General features: G+C 55.8%; 1 protein-coding gene across 1 annotated transcript; it reads left to right on the top strand.

The window, feature by feature from the left end:
- Window positions 1-12,642: 12,642 nt before the first annotated feature.
- Window positions 12,643-14,529, top strand: sebA (C2H2 finger domain transcription factor sebA; the record flags this gene model as incomplete). Its single annotated transcript, XM_037315904.1, has 2 exons — window positions 12,643-13,180; window positions 13,415-14,529. 2 exons carry the CDS (start codon window positions 12,643-12,645, stop codon window positions 14,527-14,529), a joined length of 1,653 nt encoding a protein of 550 aa, XP_037185845.1.
- Between the last annotated feature and the right edge of the window lie 5,206 nt (window positions 14,530-19,735).

Genomic DNA, 19,735 nt, shown 5'->3' on the forward strand with positions numbered 1-19,735 from the left:
CACTCGGCATGGCGTGGTCCAGGTTTTCCAAGTTTGCTTTTCAGCTCAGTTCATCGTATCGCTCCGGCGTCTTTGGATGTAGCAATTGAAACGAAAATCTTTTCTGACGCGGGCTGACAGTGTCGCTCATTTCTAATTGGTGTCCTCGGCCTGCGGTTTTCCAATGTGCCGTGCGGTGGCAGTAAGTTTCCGTAGTGGTTGCCCGCCGTTGTTCATTCAGGTAGATAAAGCTCGTATTGTTGTCGGACGTCTTCCTGAATCCTGCATCAACTGGCCGTGAGCTGCGCAAAAGTAGAGGCGTCTCTCTGTTCGGTACGAGGCTTTGATCTATTGACCGTGGAGCCACTAGCTCATCAGTCGCGCAACCGGCACACGCTAGCTCTGCTGGAAAGGTTTCCCGTCTTCTCGACGCCTCGATACACCGGCTTCTTGTCCGTTTACAGGAAGAATATGGTCGTATGAGTCGGTCATCTCCAGCTGTCCGTCAGTCGGTTCGATGACAAAGACTGAGGTGGGATTTTTGGAACACCCAATTTCCCGTTCCCCACGCCAATCACTTCTAGAAGGTTGACGAACGCCGGTAGTTAGAGACATGGAAATGACATTATCTCCCATCCGTGGACCCCGTGGCAGTGGAAGTGATCCTGCCACAGATATTGGGCCTATCGCGCTTGGCAATGAACTACTCGCAAACCAGTGGCGGGACGAACGGGAGGCCGTTCAGGACCCCGGCCTCCTCGACACCCACGTTGCTATCTGTGTCATCGTCAATGGGTCGTGCCGATGGCGAGCTCCGGCTCGTGAGATTCGTGAGCACTCTAATAGGGCGACAAGGCAGCCTCGCATCTCCGCCGAGCCGAGTTACGACATGGTAATACTGCGACCGGGTCGAAGAAGGCGATTGAGTCTGCCGAGATTGGGACGCGGTTTGGTCGTGGTTCGATCGACAATAGTTGTTTTCATGAATAACGTGACCAATGTTTCTGCTGGCCGCGATGTTCCCGAGGATCACGTACTCGAAACAACTTCGAACGGCTGTCGTCGAAGAACCTCGGCGTGACTTCCGTATCCTGATGTTATAGGTCTGTCCGTTAATATCGACCGCAGCTCTCACGTCCCGAGCAGTCTGAGACATCGTCCAAGGTGACGAAGCCATTCTTTCTAGAACAATGGAAGGACGCAACAACGGCCCCATACTCTGGGGTTGCTGCTTCATCATTCATGCCGCCCCCTCCATCTGCTTCACGTTTCCCAATGTTTCCAAAAGTCCGCACGAAGCGATGCGTCATGATAACGACGGTGGCCTAAAAAGGCAACTCGATCATCCTCGAGACTATGCGGGATGCGTTATGATGGAGCCCAGATGTCGGAGCATGCAGGCCCTGAAACCTTCTCGAAGGTCTTGGTGCCTTTGGAGGCCCACGAACTAAGGACCGCGGGAATGCCCATTGGTCGCTGCGGAGCCGACCCTTGCTTGACCGGTCTGACGGGGTCCCCCTGGCCAAAAGAGGGATGCCCCCACTGGGAAGCCTCAGAATGACAGCTCCCAAAGATTAACCGAATCCTCAGAAGCGTGTGGGCTCTTGAGAACAGAGCAAAGCACTGGGTGACCCGGCGAGCTATTGCTGTCTGTAACGCCGCGTGCCCACAGAAAGAGAGAACATTGTGTTTTGGTATCTCTCGCCCGGGCTGCCCAGCCTCGTGATCTCCAACGTCGTGTTCGATGAACATTTCGGCAAGTCATACCCTGCCACTGTTGCACGAGTATAGACAGGTGGGCAGCCAATGTGAAATAGTAGCAGAATGCCTGGCTCGGATCCCGCTACAACGAGACGTTGGCGACGGTTGGCGTTTGCTTTTTACCGTTGCGTTGACCAGGCCTCAAGTCCCAGACGGGAGCCAGTTCATTCCGGAGGATTTTCCACGCCAAGCGAAGCCCCTTGCAACACGTTGTCCGCAACCGGACCGTTAACCCCAGCAGTTATCAACAGTTGGATAATGGTTGGCGATGGCGGGAAATCTGTCCATCCCGCTCTTGGATGGTCGGGGTTGTTCGGGACAGGCTAAAGGACGGCCCCAGGCTCCAGAGCATCTCGGGCCTGTTGGAGGTCCCTTTGGTGATCTTCTGGATTCCTGCCTAGTTGCGGCGAAGACCCTTGTGGCCGAGCAATACAAAGATGGTGTGGTTGCTTTACTTAAATTTCAGGCAGGCTTTGCCAGATTTGCCCAAAATCCGGGGCAGCAAGGTCGGAATAAGAGCCGTTTTTGGGCCCGGTCGCCGTTGGCTGTCTCGGTGGCATTGGCTTGGGCCGGGACCCCACGGCTACCTACCCGGGCCGTTCAGAGTACCATGTTCATTTACCAGGCTCCCAGGTCGTTGGAGTTGACTCGGAGAAGGGGACTTCCCAGGCGTTCCAGAGGGAAAAGAAGGGCCCGCGGGTACAATTGGGAACTTCATGAGCATCAAACGACGGATCGCCGGGGACTCCCTGATAGAACAGTGAGCAGATCTGCTGAGTTGTCGTCCTTGATGGTTGATATTGCGCCATCCAAGGCATTTTAATGGCTCTCTGTGGATTTCTCTTAGGAAGCCGCTTGCGGAGATTTCCAACGGGCGATTGACGATGGTTGGACAGGTTCGCTGGCGATCTGCCATGGACCGTGAGCTCATGAGGTGGGTTGAGGCGTCTTGCACGGTCAAGACAATGTTTGCTCCCACTCGCAACCACAATTTGTTGTCGAAGCATCTCCTTCCAGACCGCCTTCAGTCGCCGTTCAATAAGTCTGGGGTGGCTGTCGGAAAACTTTGCACATGGGTGCTGGCATCCACCCAAGAGTCGGGGATGTTGGATGAAGCCGCTGTTTTGGGCTTAAGGTGTTCCGGTGTATTGGATCGTGTCACTGTTTGCTTTTGTCTGATCCATTTCCCAGGAACGGCCCAACCACTCCAACGGTGGCGAGAGGATTCGTGAGCCAGGCACTTGGCTCTTGCCCGTGGAATCCGCTGAGATAACACCCGGTCGGCCAGCCTGGGGCCCTGGCAGCTTGACAGGCCCGGGCTACGACTCTGGCCTGGTCCAGAAAAGGTCAACAAGCATGCGGTCAGACCCCGGCCCTGACAACTTCAGTTGAACTCAAGTCCACAAAGGTTGCTAGCGGGCAATCGTTCTCCATGCCATCCCATGTCGGCTGCATGAGCTGACTTCTTATTCGACTGGAATTCCCACAATCCGCACGCCGCTTTTCTTGTAGGGCTCTAGGTGAATCCCAAGCGTTGCGATGCCGGTTCCGCGAAGTCTGGGTGGCAGTTTGGACCCCACTACAATCCCTGGTTCGACCGAGAATACCATGCCGTGGTATTCGTACTGGTTGCAACGGATTGCGGGCCTTCGATACTGATCTTTTTGATGGCTGATAACACTTTGGCAAAGCCCTCTCACCCGCCTGCCTGCTAGGAATAGCCATCCCACACGAAAGATGCACGGCGTGGGTTGTCAAGCAGTGCCGTACCGCAGCACCCCAGTAGCTCGGGCCCGCCAGTTCATACTGCTGACGACGTCAATCGGCATGTACCCCGAAGCTAAGGATACAGAGCTGAGGTACAGACTGTGACACCAGCTGGGAAGAAAGAGCAAGGCGATCAGACGTATGAGACAGGACGGGCGTCGTCGCGAAGAGACAAGCTATTACAATATGTCTGATGTCGGGAAAATATGCATAAGTGCGTGCAATCCGTTGAGAGTTGGGACGAAAGAAAGGCAGTTGACGAAAGAAACGATAAAACATTTGGAAATTGTGGGATTTCCGCCGTACCTGCATACGGTGGTGCAACTGTTCGTCTGTTCCTGCATATGTACGAGGGTACATTGGGCCAACTGCAGCGTCGAGGAACGGTGACGGAACGTACAGTATGCAAGGCACGCCGTGTCGTGGAGATGCTCAGAGCAGTAGGTAAGGTACTTTCTGGCCAGAGGTACATGGCGCCATCCTTCGCCGTGTTCCAGCGGCCAGCCCCAGGTGGACAAGCAGAGACACCAGTCGGATGGAAGGCCTAGGGTGGATGCGTGGCCGCATTAATGGAGGCAAATTGTTGATTGGACCACCGCCCGGGGGTTCCAGAGGTGAGGAGGCTGGGATCCCATGCAGAACCTCGCCGGAACCTTCCCAGCTCCAGGGACCAGTGGTTGAACGTCGGCGGACGATCAGCGTGGTCGAGACGGATCATGATAAGCTGCCCCATTGGGAGCCTTCAGCCGTTGGTACATGCAAGTTATGCAACGTAATGCTGAGCACAGCCCGCATTTCACACCGAGTTGCACCGGAAGATGTGCTGAGAGCGTATAGTGTCCCCGCTGTGAGAGGAGCCTGGGCCACACCCATGGACACAGAGAGGGACGAGCCATGCGATAGTGACGAGATGATAAGGCCAGAGACAAGTCGAGTCGGTTGTCAATGGTGCAAGCCGCGGGATCGAGCCGGTTTGTGCCCGCTTTGTGCTGCGGCGGCGCAGCTGTTTGACCCATTGTGCGTGCGTCCTCCGTCCATCGGCCAGTCGCAGCTGGATGGAGCAAACACTGGAACTAATGCACAATCGATGCCAGAGGCACTCTGGTGTAATTTTATGCAGAGAGCTAACGTCTCATCTAGAGGAATTAGTTGGCGGAAGGCCGTCCGATATGGCCTGGGGCGGCTTAAAGCTGAGAACCATGAGCGATGATGAAAGAATTTGTCGCCAACTCGATTAAGCCCACATTGGTAGGGCGCTGCCGGAAGTCAATGGTGCAATTACAGGCTGGACCTGTGGTTAGGGCCTAGCCCGACAATTGGCGATGTTGGGTTGAGAGCGTTGACAGCGTGAGCGGGCTTTACGCGACGGACGTGGCAGCGTATTCAGTGCCTAGTGTGGTCGTCGCGACTGAAGCTGTCGTTCTTCCTGCAGGCTAATAGGAAGCAGTCCGTAACTTCAGCCCAAGGGACGTGGCGATTTGAGTTCTTTGCTCAGTCTCGGGGCGTTGGGGCCTTCAACTGGACTTGTTTCCTAGCTCCATGTTCTGATCCTGAATAGGCAAGAGGGGAAGAGTATGCAGACGTTAGCCGTCCAAACATGCGGGATGGGCGGCGATGAACAAAGAAATCGACGCGGGTACCTGAAAACCGCACGTGAAGCAGCGGATGAGCAGAAACGTCGTCAAAGAAAGGCAGTTGATAGCCCACCGTTGCAGGTGATGCTGCGTTTCAGCTATTGCCCAAAGCCTGGAGCGGCGCAACGCCCGAACGGGCGATCGCTACTTGAGCAGTCATGTTGAGCTGGGGTAGGAGGAGGAAGCTAACCCACGCGGGAAGTTGTTTGCTTCTGCAGTTGATTGTTGGAACTGCGTTGGTGCATTGTTCTGTTGGTTGGCGGTTGGCGGTTGGCGTTGGAGTTGGCATCGACATGGGCGTTCGTTGGCGGCGGCGGGGTGGCCATCCATGGGATGATGCTGAGAGTTTGCACTGGCAGCGAGTTGGTCCGTCTGCCCGGGATTCAGAACCAGCGCCCATGTTCCTTGAAATGCATAAGGTTCGGAGTAGAGTAGTAGGTTACGTAGGCCCGGGCACTGTTGACGACTTGCTGGCTCAAAGTTAAGAAACTGGCAGGTCCCTTGAGCAACGAGGGATTTGCCGTGGGCTGCCTCTGACATGACCGATAGCGAAGGGTATCTTATGGGATCTGTGATGTGGGATCTGGACGAGACGGTCGTGGGGTTGACGTGTGCCCCGTGTGCGGGCAAGCGTAGGGAGCACCCTTCTCGGATTTGGCTCTCTCGAGGCTAGGCTGTGGGCAATGGAGAGTGAAGCAGCGATCAGGGATGTCTTTGAGTCGATTCCCAGGCGTTGGTGCGGCGCAGAGTTCGGGTCGGGATGGCTGAGTCTGAGTGTCGAGGCGCTGTCCTTGCGAACATCATCTTCATCGCGTCGTGTCGTTAGCACGATCAAATATTGCGTCCCGACAGACGGGCGACGTCCGTAGTGTGGTGTAGCCTGTCCTCTGTGTCTGTGCCTGTGTCGTCGCGGTTGCGCCAAGGGCTGCATCTGGTATGGGCAAGGCATGGCGACCTGGTGTGGCCAGGATCTGGGTGGTGTGGACGATGATGCGGAGGATTTCTCTTCTTGGAGGAGGAGGAGACGCTGTCCGACCGTCCATCCGACCATTGGCGATGGTGTGGTGGTGTGGTAGTTTACTGCGTACGGCGGTACCTTGTGCCATAAGACCTTAAGGTGATGTGGGTGAGGTGTGGTGAGGATGAGGCGGGGTGATGCCAGGGACGCTGGAGTGGAAGGAGGGCGAATGAGGGGTAATGGAGCACGCATCACGCAGCACGCAGTGCATGTTGCACGTTGCACGTGGTGGTTCGCTGTGCTGCGTTCCTTGCATTGCGTTTCCTGCAAGATACGGCGCCGGCAGTGATTGGTTTCTTTTGTTCCCATTTCCGCGAGATATTTTTCTCACTTTTCGCGAGATGCCTGGGAGGGGAAGCAAGTTGGGAAGGACAGGAAGCCACACATGCAATCAGTGCCCGTGCAAGCCGTGGTTGGGCCACCCGGGACGTGGGCAGGTGCCTTATTCAGAAACAAGTGCGTACGTAAGGCGGACACCATGCGTTGATGCGATGCATGTTCGTTCGATCATGGCGGGTATCCATCCGATTTTGGAAGTCTCTGCCTTCCTCCAGCACGGTTTTTGGTTTTTGGCTGACTGATGATGCATCGCCGCCCACTTTGGCAGAAGGAAGGAACGATGCAGACGGGACGGGTTGACGGGCAAGACGGGGACTCGGGAACACTGGACCTAGGTCGCCTTGAGTTCCAAGAGACCCGACTTTGGGCATTTCAACGCCGCAGGTTTTGCTTTTTCCCGCTACCTGCTTTAGCCACTGCAACGGGCAGCCAACGGCATGCAACGGCAACGCCAACCCTGTCTTCCGTTGCCTCTATGCGTTGAGAGGTGACTTGGGAGACACATCCTATTGGCTGTGGCTTTCTTTTCTCAGCATGCAGCTGTGAGTCTGTTCCATACTTACTGTGCAGGCTGGCAACTCCCAAGTATCCGTATTAGAGCCAAGCTGAAGCCAAGTAAGTGCCTGTGAAGCAAGCAAGCCAATGCAATGCAGAACAGAGCATAGCATAGTAAAGCAAGCCTTGCCTGCCCGTTTCTGCAAACTACGCATTCAGCATGTAAAGTTCAGGTGTTTAGCCTCTACGTAGTGTTGGTTCTTCTTCCGGATCAACCGACGCCCTCCTCACCTCGATCCATGGATCGATACATTAAGTGACCTCATCTGTTCCTAGATGCTGCATGCACCCGTCCCGTATACCATCGGACGACGCGCCTTGTGCCTGTGCCTGTGCTTGTGCCTGACGGCGTTCGCGTTCCTGTTGGGCCTGTCCCGTAGTGTCTGTAGTGCTCCTCCTCATCCTCCTGTTCCTGACGGCATGCACGGGAAGCATCTGCACCTGCCTGCACTGCCTCGACTAAAATGCCTGCTGCATGGGCCTCCTCGCGACGCGGTGGCAATAGACTCTTTTTTTCAATTTAACGTAACTCGGACCTGAAAAAAAGATCGGATGTCACTTTTGCCCGCACCTTCCTCCCACAGCCCGTGCCCGTCACGTCTACACTACCAAAGAAGGTGGAAGTCTCTCTCTCCCACCAAGTCAAGTCTCCTAGTCCCGGTCAACCTGGTCCCCATCCCCATCGCCAACCGGCAGACTTTCAGCCTTCAATGGCCTGCTTCACCATCATTTCGGGACCTGCCCTGTTCCCGCCATGATCATCAGCCGCGGGCCGCGGGCCACTCGCGAGGCTTGATTAGCTCCAGCCGTCACTGCGAAGGACCGCATGCTTTTTCGCACACTCTCAATGGGCCAAATGTCAGGGTTGATGCTTGGCTGTCAACATGCTCTGGGACCAACCGAACGTCCATTCCAGATTCAACCTTTCAACTGCCAGATCCATCTAAACTAGACAAGCAGACTCGACTCGGGTTGGCGGGGTCCAAGTCGTGGCCGTGGTCGGGTGACGCAGTCAGCATCCATGATCCAACGACGCCCCTCGCGCCGACGACTCAGTACCCTACACCCGTCACCATCAGAGAATGGGGGATAGAGTCCAAACGAGAAACACGCCCGTTGGATTCGTCCGTCAACCAAGCCAAACAGAACATATTGTGTGTCCATGTGTGATATGGAGCCCCACGGCCAGGCGCCCGCCCGGAAAGCAAGAAGCGAGAAACAGACCGAGAGAGCCGTGTTAGCGGCGGCTGCGTCATGGCTGGCCAACGCGATGCCATGAGAGCCACAGGCACGAGTCCAAAGCGCGACGCGGGGTTGCTCAATGGCACGGCGCACCCCTCGCGATGGTGCAAGCGACCATCAGGACGCCAAGTGCAGAGTAGCCTCCGTCGATGGACGCCCAGTGGTGGTATGGGCGATGGCACCTCATGGCAAACGTCGTGATGGCCCTAAAGTGCGCATGGATGGGGGGCCGCAGATGGACAGATGGAGGCGCCCAAGACGGCACTGGAGGGGCTGCTGGTGTGCTGTTGGGTTGGTGTGTGCTTCCGCCTACTCTCAATGGCCCGACATAACCCCCATCGCACATCCTTTGTGCGTTTCGAGTGCCTGCACAACCGCCAACCAACCAACCAACCGCACCAGCAGTCGCCCAGTCGAGCGTACCGTCTCCATTCTCCATCACAATTCAGGCGCGAGGCCTCTGTTGGGTTTGGCTCGAGGGGATTGGTGATGGCGCATCGCATTGGATCCGGATCACACGCCGATATGCATCAACATTATTCGAGCACGCTCACATGTTCGCCGCTTCCAAGGAATTAATTGTGCCCTGGCATTAGACTGGAGCCAACTGGGCAGCACTCGACCACTGGACCGCCGGCTTGTGGCCCCTCGCATGCCTCTGGCTTCCCACTCGAGGAATTCACAAGGGCACGCACATTCGTACATAACGGTTCGGAGAATGCCATTGGAAGAAAAAGGCAGCGCGAGGTAACGGCGCATAAACGGGTAGGTGGGTGTGCGGCCTCCGCCTGGACCATTTTCACAATTTATCCAACACTCGGACGAATTAACCATCGACTGCTGCGGCTTTTTATTCTTAGTACAGAAATCCGGGTCTTAACAGCAAACTCTTGATTGATTATTGTGCCTGACGACATCGGATGGACGAGCCACACGGCCTCTCCAGAGCTGAGGCTGCCCAAGCCCACAGTTTCCTCGTCTTGATGACATCTGACAAGCTTCGTCGTCGTTCGTCTCTGCTGGGGATCGGACGTTGCGATGATGCGCGCTGCGGCTCTGGCAACATGAATCCGACCCGCCGGCCACCCTGGCCGTCATTGTCAATGCTGCTCGGGCAGTCCAGCATCTGCCGCGATGGGCTGCTCCGCGTTTCGACCTCCGGGAGGCAGCTTTTTTGGGGTTGAGGAGGGAGGGTTTTGTTGCTCGCCTGTCTGGAGCATCAAACACGCACAGCTCAGCTCAGCTCCAACTCAGCCGCTCCGAAGCATGAAGATGCGTTACGAATGCACCCACGCAGTCCACGACCTCGAAACCTGGCTGGGGGGCCACAGAGCCACCGTGACCACGGAGACGAGCGGCAGATGGCGGCAAGCTGGCGACGAGAACAAGGCACATCCTTCTCGTTGCCGCTGATACTGCGCGTTGCTATCACCATTTGCCGCTGCTGCGACTACGAATTACAGCTAGCTGCCACCTTACCTAGACTCGAGTAAGATCAGCACCCAGCAGAACCAGCGGCGCCAGCGCCATCCAGGCACCTCCTTCGTTGGTTGGGTGCCTTGCATCCGCGCCTCCGTCCTTAGGTAGTCGTCTCGCTGTTGGTGTGCCGGCCACAGCAAGCGATACGACTGGTGTGCAGCATGAGCGTGTCTGCATGTGTGACGGTTCGATAAAGAACGTTACCAGCGAATGGCCGTGCCTGAGCCGGCGGTCGGACACGCGCCAGTCTGCACCGAACGGCGAGTACGAGCCCAAGAAGCCATTTGTGCAAGTTGTGTGGACGTCGGCTGCTCCATCGACGCGCACTAATCCTCCTGTGCCTTGATTTGCCCGTCCTATCAACGAGCACACAGCCCCCGGGTTTATGCAGCACGCTCTCTCTGAGTTACCTCGATGCACTCAATGATCAGCAATGACTGTCGGGCCTGTCTCATCTTGTATGGCACATCGTATGGAAACTTTGGTGGTGGCCCGTGAATAACTTTCCACATCTGTGCCGGTTCCTGTCCATCCTCATCCTCACAGGCAGAGAGTTGAGATTGTACCCGAGCCGAACCGGTACTTGAGGCTTGTGCCTGCCTATCTACCGTTTTTATTCGCAATGCGATAGTTGTGTATAGCGCTGCTGCTTCTGTCTTCATGCTCAGGGCCTGGAGCAAGTACACAGCGCCCGCTGACGGCCGCCGTCAACGCCATTTGCTTGAGTCGGCTTCGTTGCTGTAGCTGTCTACCAGCAACAGGCCGTCAGTCAGGGCATCGTCTTTACAGCTGCGGAGGAGATGGATGGAGCTGGCCGAGGGACGGAATCCGCGATACGGGACTAGGGATCGTGCTGCAGAAATGATGGCTTTTCATCTAAAACGCACTGGCCTACCGGTGTCAAAAGCGGCGCGCTCCTGCAAGGTGTCGTAGCCGTCTTGCTCGGCCTCTAGTCAGTTAGATGGACAGCAGTCTCTATCCCGCACAAGACGGTACGGGAATCCTTCCAGACCGGGTCATTGGCGGCGGCGGCGTGGAAGGGCCTCCAGCCCGGGGGGCCAGCAGCATGGAAAAGTTGATGAGCAGCCAGCAAGAGGGACGTGTGGTGATTGATGGTGGACGACGACGTCAGGCACAGAGTGCAGACGGATCAATAGTACCTTGGCATGCACAGGGACCAGCAAGCTGTCAGGTACCCTTCAGACTGCGGTACTTCCGGGAGACTCTGCTGCTGGGAGTTGCCCAAAAGTTGCCCGTCCAGAATTAGAATCGTCCTGGTGGCTGCGCCATCCTCCTCGTCCCAGCACACCCACACAGCTCTCACACACTCACATTGCGCTCTACTATGTGCAAGATGTAGGTACCTTCGTACGCGCACGCACCACTTACTACATACCTCATATCTTACCAGCCGGTAGTGCCACAGATCCAGAGCCCACCCGTCTGATGTTTCCGCTTGCTCTCTCTGTCTGGGCCAGACAAGCAAGAGACTGATGAACCTGAACCTGAACCTGAACCTGAGAAGAAAAAGATCAGAAAAAAAGAGCGGAGACCGATACAGAGAGAGAGAGACTTGGAGAAAGATGTGTGCTGCGCGCTGAAGGGTCCACCCTTTGCGCCGTCTCTTCTGCTGGTGTTTTCCTGTTCCTGGCCCGCCGCCGCTACTGTCCATCCATCCATCACCAGCGTCACCATCGTCCCGTCCACTCAACTCACTAACCAGCCGGCAAGTACAGATAGTACCTGGAGAATGTGGCAGTCAACAGTCACCAGTCCAGTCCAGTCGAGCCGGTGGTGAGGTGTGTGTGGGTGGCACATCGCCCCCTTACCCCTGTTCTCCCCTCCATGCCCACCCGCTAGGTACGGAAGCCACATCCAGAGACCGGGAGGGGTACGTATCGCGACGAGGGCCTCAGTACGTACCTGAGTATCTCAATCCACCCTAGTCAGCTGTCTACGTACCCTGTATCCACAGATACGTACCCCTCCTGGTCCAACTTGTGGGTGAGACATGCCTGCGTGGAGGAGAGGGGAGACGACGAGGGACGTGGACGAGACGAGGGTCCGTCGACAGTGGGCACAAGGATATGGACATGGTACGCTAGGGTCTGGTCTGGTCTGGTCTGCCTCTCGGGTCTGGTAACTCGGTGTCCCTACCATCAGCCTATCGACGACTTTTATCTTGGGCCAGTCGGTTGATCTTGGACTCTTTTCTACTTATCCCCCTTCACCACCCACGCTCATTTCCTCTTGCTATTCCATGATCGACACTCCCGTCGTCTACGGTACGCTGTGAACTTTTCTTCTTATGACCTCTCGGTTCTTCCTTCTTTTGTGACTCGATATTTGGGAAACACTTCGACCTGCTCGAACCATCCCGTCCTTCCTTTAAGACAAACCAGTATCCAACAACCGTCCTCGAGCCCGTAATACCTCCTCAAGCCAGTCACTCTATCACGTCTCTCAAACGCCAACCCGGTCACTTCGAGACGACCAGATAGACACATACTCAGGACGAGTTCCATGTACATCTAAGACAACCACCATCACTCATCGAGTCAACACAACCCCCAGACCGGTCATTGTTCATCAAAGACCCGTCGTCCTATCCTTCAGATACAGGAAAAACCGAACCACCATCCGTCATTAGGCCAACTGCCCCCAACGATACAGTTCGCAAGAACTCGATTGTACAACAACCAACGCGACAACAACATCAACCCAATACGATTAATCAATAAAGACGGATCGAATCCCGCCGACTAACATCACAGCCCAACACACGACAACCCTGTCTGGTGCGTTTCTGGAGAAGCAACTTCGACCTTGGTAGAGCGGGGACTGATTAGAGCGATTAGACGCATCACAATGGACGCCCACATGATGACGGCCCAGGCTTTGGGACAAGCTCCCTTCCTCTACTACAGACCCGACCAGCAGAAGCCCGATGCTTCAAGGCACCGCGGTCACTTCTCGCAGCAGCCCAACCTCCACCAGCAGATGGCCATGTACCCCATGGTTCCGACTCTTCCCTCAACTCCCATCTACTCCAGACCGACCTCTTCCTGCTCACAGCCCATGGGCCCCACGCTGTACAGCAACGGCCCTGCGACCATGACTCCCGTCGCCTCTCCCCAGCCCATGAGCAACAAGCCGGCAATCATGCTGGAGACTGAGATTTGCGAGACGGAACACATCTACTACCCCTCCACGCCGCCTCTGTCCACCTCAGGCAGCGCCATCAGCAGCCCCAACAACACCTGCGAGCTCCTTCAAACCCCGATGAACCCCATGTTCTCCGGCCTCGATGGCCTCGACAGCCTCGAGAGCTTCAAGGAGACCCTGGAGGTGCCCGAGAACCTCGCGGTTGACTGGTCCAGCTGCGGATCCCCCCCGATGACGCCTGGTAAGTAATACTCCAGCCTGGTTGTGAGTGGGCGGTGTTTGCCTCGCTGTGGTGCTGCAATCAATTTTCAGCCATCATCTCTCTCAACCATGGCGCTCCGGTCCCAGCGGCCTCGGTGGGAGAGGCGGCCAAGCTGCCCGTGGTTGGAGCAGTTGCAGCGGGGCACCCACCTTCCAACTCAAAAAAGGTGACCGTTATTTTTTGGGGGGAGTGGAGGCTAACCTCATTCGGCAGTGTACCTGCAAAACCAGGTCCCTTCGCTTAGCACCAACACTAGCGACCTCCTTTCCACAGCATCTTGCCCTTCGCTCTCTCCCTCACCTTCACCGTATGCCAGGTCCGTCGCGTCTGAACAGGACCTTGACTTCTGCGACCCCCGCAACCTGACTGTCGCTGTTGCGCCCAACACCTCCAACCCGACCTTGGCCCCCGAGTACGCAGCCTTCACTGTCAGTGACGACTTCAGGGGGGACGTTCCTGCCAAGACCCCTACCTCAGCTCCTTCCAACTTTGACTTCAACCCTGCCATTCCTCACGGCCTTCCCGCCTTCGAGGACCTGTCTGATCTGGAGTCCGAGGACGACTTTGTCAACGGCCTGGTCAACCTTGGTGACGCTACCTCAACCACTCGCCCTCGCGCCTGCACCGGCTCAAGTGTCGTCTCCCTCGGTCACGCCAGCTTCATCGGCGCTGAGGAGGACTTCACCTTCGACGGCCTTGAGGCTTCTGCTGCTTGCTTCCCCAGCCCTTCTGCTTCCTGCTCCGACGAGGACTGCCACCAGGAAAAGCGCCGCAGGGTCTCCATCAAGGAGTCCACTCCCGTCATGACTTCCGCCGCCGGTTCTTCCCAGGCCGCCAGCAGTGAGAAGCAGCAGAGCAACACCCCTGCCTCTGACGCCAACAGCTCTTCCGACTCTGAGACCCCCTCTGCTCCCCTCCCCGCCCCGGTCAACCGCCGCGGTCGCAAGCAGTCTCTCACCGAGGATCCCTCAAAGACCTTCGTCTGCGAGCTCTGCAACCGTCGCTTCCGTCGCCAGGAGCACCTCAAGCGCCACTACCGCTCGCTCCACACCCAGGAGAAGCCCTTTGAGTGCAACGAGTGCGGCAAGAAGTTTTCTCGCAGCGACAACCTGTCCCAGCACGCCCGCACCCACGGCAGTGGCGCCATTGTCATGGAGCTCGACGAGTCCGGTGTCCACTCATTCGACCACGGCATGATGGGCCACCCAGAGGACTACCAGCACCTCGGCAAGGTCCTGTTCCAGGTTGCTGCCGAGATTCCCGGCAGTGCCAGCGAATTGTCATCTGAAGAGGACAACGGCAAGAAGAAGAGGAAGCGCTCCGACTGAGTCTTCTCAGTCCGAGGTTGATTTTTTGCATTCAAGCGCGTTTTCACGATCGACGGCGACCAATAATCGCTTCGATTACGCCCGATACGACTATGATGACAACTTCTTCTTTCCAGACCTACCCCGCTAGCGTTTACGCGGATCGGTCACTAGGGTCAAACGGGGGACCTTCCCACGCCAAGGGGGGCCTATCATGAACCACCAGCAGATAGACCACCGACGGGGGAAGTACCAAATGCAAAGCAGCGCAAGCGAGGGTTCGGGCATTTTGTCAACACTTTGCCTTCTGTATATCAATATTTCCGACGCCCGAAACCTGCTGAGCCTCGCCCGAGGTCTCGGGACGGATCAAGCGTCGAAGGGATGTGTTGTTTCAAAAGGCTGCATGATGATCACCAAAAAGTTCAAGAACGCAAGGGCAGATTTCGGAATCCAGGACAAACGGCGTGTACGGCGGATACTTTTGTTTCACAAACAGACACAGCAAAGCAGCATGATTGTTTTTCAGTTTTGACTTTTTTGAGAGAGATATGCTACGGCAAAAGGCAAGGAAAGGGAGGAGGAAGGAAAGGCAGCAAGAAGAAGCCAGTGTGGTTGAGAGAGACACGACCAAGAATCATCCTTTTTTGGCAGCGGCCCAAGCGTACTTTTCTTTACGCTCGTTGTAATCTCTCCAGCATGTTCGGAGGCTGGGTCAGCCGTCCATCGCTTTGGAACAAGGGAACTTTCTTCTGGTGAGCGGCGCCGAAGCTCGCGGTGCCTCCGGGGCCGTTTCGGGCCGTCGTCGCCTTCATGTGTTTACTTTTTCACTACTACAACATTCAAGGTTCGAGTTTGCTCTCGTTCTTCGGTTTCTTCTTTTCAAGCTTCTTTTCTTGTTTGGTCACGGATCAAGGAGGGTGTGAGTGCAGGTCACGAAATCATCGGAAAGTTCGCGCTCGCCATGGGAAGCAGACACAAACAGGATGGGAAGGCCGGATCCTGTTTCGCAGGATCAGGTACACCCGCTTGTAAACATGTACACAAACACATTTTTTTAACAAAAAAAGACACTTTTTCGCGCTGCCAGAAATACAAACTCCACACTGAAAATCTCGAATCGTGACTGCCTGACTGCCTCCATCCCTCCAGATGACTGGGTGAGATCCCAAATCCAGACTGGCACATGTTTCTCGCTGCTTGCCTGCCCTTCCATGACTCGGTGAACAATGTTCTAGCTCATCGATCGATGAGCCTGGACTTGAGGCACATTCAGGCATGGGTTGTGTGTTGTGAAAGTGCCCGAGTGAGACAGCGCTACCGAGAGACGCAGATTTCGTCATGGGGGCAGGAGGGTGTGGTGTGTGGTTTTTTCGTATCGGATGTTTTGAAGCATAACGTTTCTTATTCGTCTTGCTTCTTCCGATTGATTCACCATTGGGGGCGGCAGCGGCGCGCGCGCGCGCGTTGGCTGAAAGAGCGAGGCTTAGCTGACATGCACACATTTTGTCTGGTGCCCTTTTTTTTTTTTTTTTTTTTTTTTTTTGCAACGGCGCCCGGCATTCAAGGTGACGTTTATCTTGGGGGCATGTCTTTCTTCCTCACAATGCCACTGTGGGAAGGCTAGCCAAGTCATCTGCGATCCGATGGCTGGCTGGGCCTTGTCTCTTGTCCGTGTCTCTGTTTTTCCCTGCCCTCAACGAACGATTGGGACATGCACCAAAAGCGAGGCAATGGAGTGGGCGCACCCCTCTCGTTCCGCGGCTTCTCCCTCTCGGGCGGCGCCCCTCCCATAACCCATGGGACCGCGTTCGCGGACTGAGGTCCGGCTGTAACGGTAATCCTGCGATTCTCTGCCTCTGCCGGACAGGGACCCAGGACAGAGAGACCACTTTTCAGTAAACGAGGCAAGGCCACATGTATGCGCTGTGTCTTGACAAGGTGGAAGAAAAATGCTCTTTCTTTCTCCAGAACATTTCCAACGGTTCGGCATGTCCGTACATCCCCGGCATGGGTCTTTTTGCCCTTTCTTTCTTTTTCTGTTGGCTGACTTTTTTTTTTTTTTTTTTTTTTTCATGTACAAGAGGGACGGGACGCGTGTAGGCGAATTTGAAATCCACAAGCACCAGGGCGAGAGCGAGGCATGATATGATGATGCGCCGTCACTCAAATCATGCAGCGTCAGGCGTCGATCGGATCGAGGAGAAAATTAGAAACGCAGCCTCTTATTTTTAGGGAAATCTCCTACTGCAATGCAGTGTAAGAACAAATGCGACGATGACTGGAAAGTATGTCTGGCATGTCAGCAAGATAAAAAGAATGTGAGAGACCACCAAACACGTGTGCTTTTTTTTTTTTTTTTTTTTTTTTTTCCCTACCTCCGTAATACGAGATGTTACGGTAATAACGAGGTGGGGGATTGGCTGGTCAAGTCAGGCAAGGCGAATCAAAGCACAGCCTGTATGATACCATGCCTTTGCAGCAGCAGAGATTTTCAGATGCGGCGCATGCCCGCGAGTTCATTCGTCAACGTTCACTTGAGCCAATATTAACAGCAGTTTTAAGAAGGTGGTGGTGTTGCTTTGGGGGCGATGCGGGATGCAATAAACAGCATACCTACTAGGTAGCTGGCCAGCCATTCACTTTCCACAGACTTACAGCATGTACTTCTTCAAGACGGTGTTACTTTGACCACATATCCAGGTTGCTGACACCGAGGTCCGATACGGTTTGCCTCAATGCTACGTACGGCCCGTGTTGGATGGCAAGGTCTCGTTCCGCCTGGGGTAGACTATTGGATTGCACAGGCCGACTGACGGCAAGAAGTGACACCCAGACCGCGAGTCCTCGCAAATGAGCCGATTAATTAAAAAAGATACAAGTGAGGAAATCTACGCCATGTGAGTGTGAGTGGTTCACCGCTCATCCTCTCGATCATGGCCCAAGCTTTTTGGGGGTTTATCTCATGTCAAGCGTCAGTTATCTCTGTGCGTGCAGCAGTAGTAAATGAGATGAAGAAGAGATGAGATGAGTGTGTGTTGGAGTATCCGCACGCAATGTGCACGCACGGCACGAGCACGAGCACGAGCACACACCACATACGCAGGTACAGATACAGCATGTTCGACAACCTTGACGTCTCGTGGGCCGTGGTCGCCACGGGCCAGACGGAGAGAGGCCGTTGGGGCCGGTTGACCGCGCTTCTTTGCAGTGAAGCCAGGCCAGGCCACGAGGTTGCGAAGGTTCGGCGCGGTGAAGAAGATGGAGGTCGCAATGGTCAGTGGTGTCTCGGACCTTTGACAAGATGGGGGGCCAGCACGGTTCACTGCGCTGGGGCCGGATGGACATTGATCTGGATCCCGAATGGCGATAGACATGCCCAACAAGATTTGGGTTGTGTGAGTATCCGTAAGGTAGTGTAAGGTATCCGTCGTGCGGTCGGTTCGGTTCTTCCCTTGACAGCGACGACGATGATGCTCGCCTACTGCGTAGAGCGGTCTGCCTGAGGATGAAGATGAAGATGAAGCACCACTCAGAAATGTTTGACACCCGTGCTCACCATTTCGGATCTCCAGTTCCAGGTTCTTGTTCAAGACTCGGAGACTGGAGTTGACCGGGCCAGGTTGGACGTCCCTACACCGCAAAGTCAACAAACAACAAAAACAGCAAGACAGGCGAGTCTGTCGACGGTGTCTGGCACAATCAGCCCATGAAGCATGAAGCGAACTCCAGCAGGAGCTCCAGCGCAATTTTGGCGCGGCCCGCTCAGACGAAGTCTCCAAAGAGTCCCGTCGTCCCAGGCGGTAGCGGTGCGGCCCCGAAGGCCCTCCCCCCCGCTAATCTACAGGCCCGTCGCCCGCCCTCTTAGGCTCAGAAGCTTCAGTACCTACCTTACCTCCAGGGTCCCGAGGTCACCTAAGGCACCTCAGGTCAGGTACCTGCTGGACGGTGGACACTGAGGTGCGTATCCGTACTGGGATCCCTAATAATGCCGTGGAGTCTTTCCCGGGTTCATGGGGAGGGGAGGGGTCCCGCTGGGTCTTTTTCTCCAGCGGGCAGGCCATTCTCAGTTCTGCTCGGCACGTTGTAGCAAATGGGATCCCGCGATGGTCCCCCGGTTCCAGGTTCCAGAGCGAGACGGGCCTGCGAGGCTACGACGTCGCTACGAAGACACACTGCACTAGCCCAGGGCCAATTTCGACCTTGGACGGATGGGCATGAAGTCAAGCATGGAAGCAAGCCATCATCATACCCATGAGACCAACCCATGAGGCCAGGACCCTCTTCGCCATCTCCAGTCTCCCAGGGCCTCGTCGTCGTCGTCTTCTTCCTCCTCTTGTTCAGCGGCGCCTTCAGGGACCCTAGACACCGAGGGGTCGCCGTCCCACCAGCTAGACACAAATCAAAAGGCACTGGACCAGTCGGAATCTCGATGAGGGCCCAAGGCTAGCCTTTCGAAACTTCCACCGTCTCCATACCTTCCATTGCATCTCCAATTGCCGTTCCTGCAGCTGACCTTGCAATTCCAATAGAACATTTTGCGCGTCTTCGACATACCCTGCAATAGAAGCTCACGAAGGCGAGGTGGGAAATGGGCCCAGCCAGCCTTTCCCACCGCGAACAACATGCAAAGTACCGATTGAACGGCGGTACAATTGAATACGCTGAGGTGCCTATTCGTTAGGGACCCAGTTGTGTAAATTGTCCGAGCGGAGCGGCGCGCTCGCTCCAGTCATGATTTCAATTTTTCCCCCCCTCTGTTCGCCCTCCTCTCGCTTCTGTTCGGCGAGCCGCGACGACCTCCAGCAGAACCGGGTTTCTTACTCACTCCGTTCCCTCGTACCACCGTTTCGCGCTCAACTCACTAGGTAATCAACCATTGACTACCCCCGGCCTCATCCATCCACGGCTCTCAAGACCCCGACGGACGGAGCTCCGAGTCATTCAAGGGTCCCTTGGACGGCAGCTCCTGGACCACGAACCAGTCTGTTCCCCATCCCGCTGCTCTTCCGTCGCGACCCGCCATCAGATTGCAACCGCAGTCCATGCTGACCGTTCCGTTGCAGCCTTTCACAAAGTCTCACGGACCCAGGGCACGCATAATCTCTCTCGAGGAGGGAAAGGCTTTGCATAGTGCTGTAGATACGAGCGTCAAGGCGTCAGCATTTGTGCGCGGTCAGACTTGCCAAAGTCCGAGAGCACTGTCCGACCACCTCGGGCTGCCGCC

This window comes from Colletotrichum aenigma (genome assembly GCF_013390185.1).
Source record: "Colletotrichum aenigma strain Cg56 chromosome Unknown KSG_Cg56_contig01, whole genome shotgun sequence".
NCBI classification, from domain to species: domain Eukaryota; kingdom Fungi; phylum Ascomycota; class Sordariomycetes; order Glomerellales; family Glomerellaceae; genus Colletotrichum; species Colletotrichum aenigma.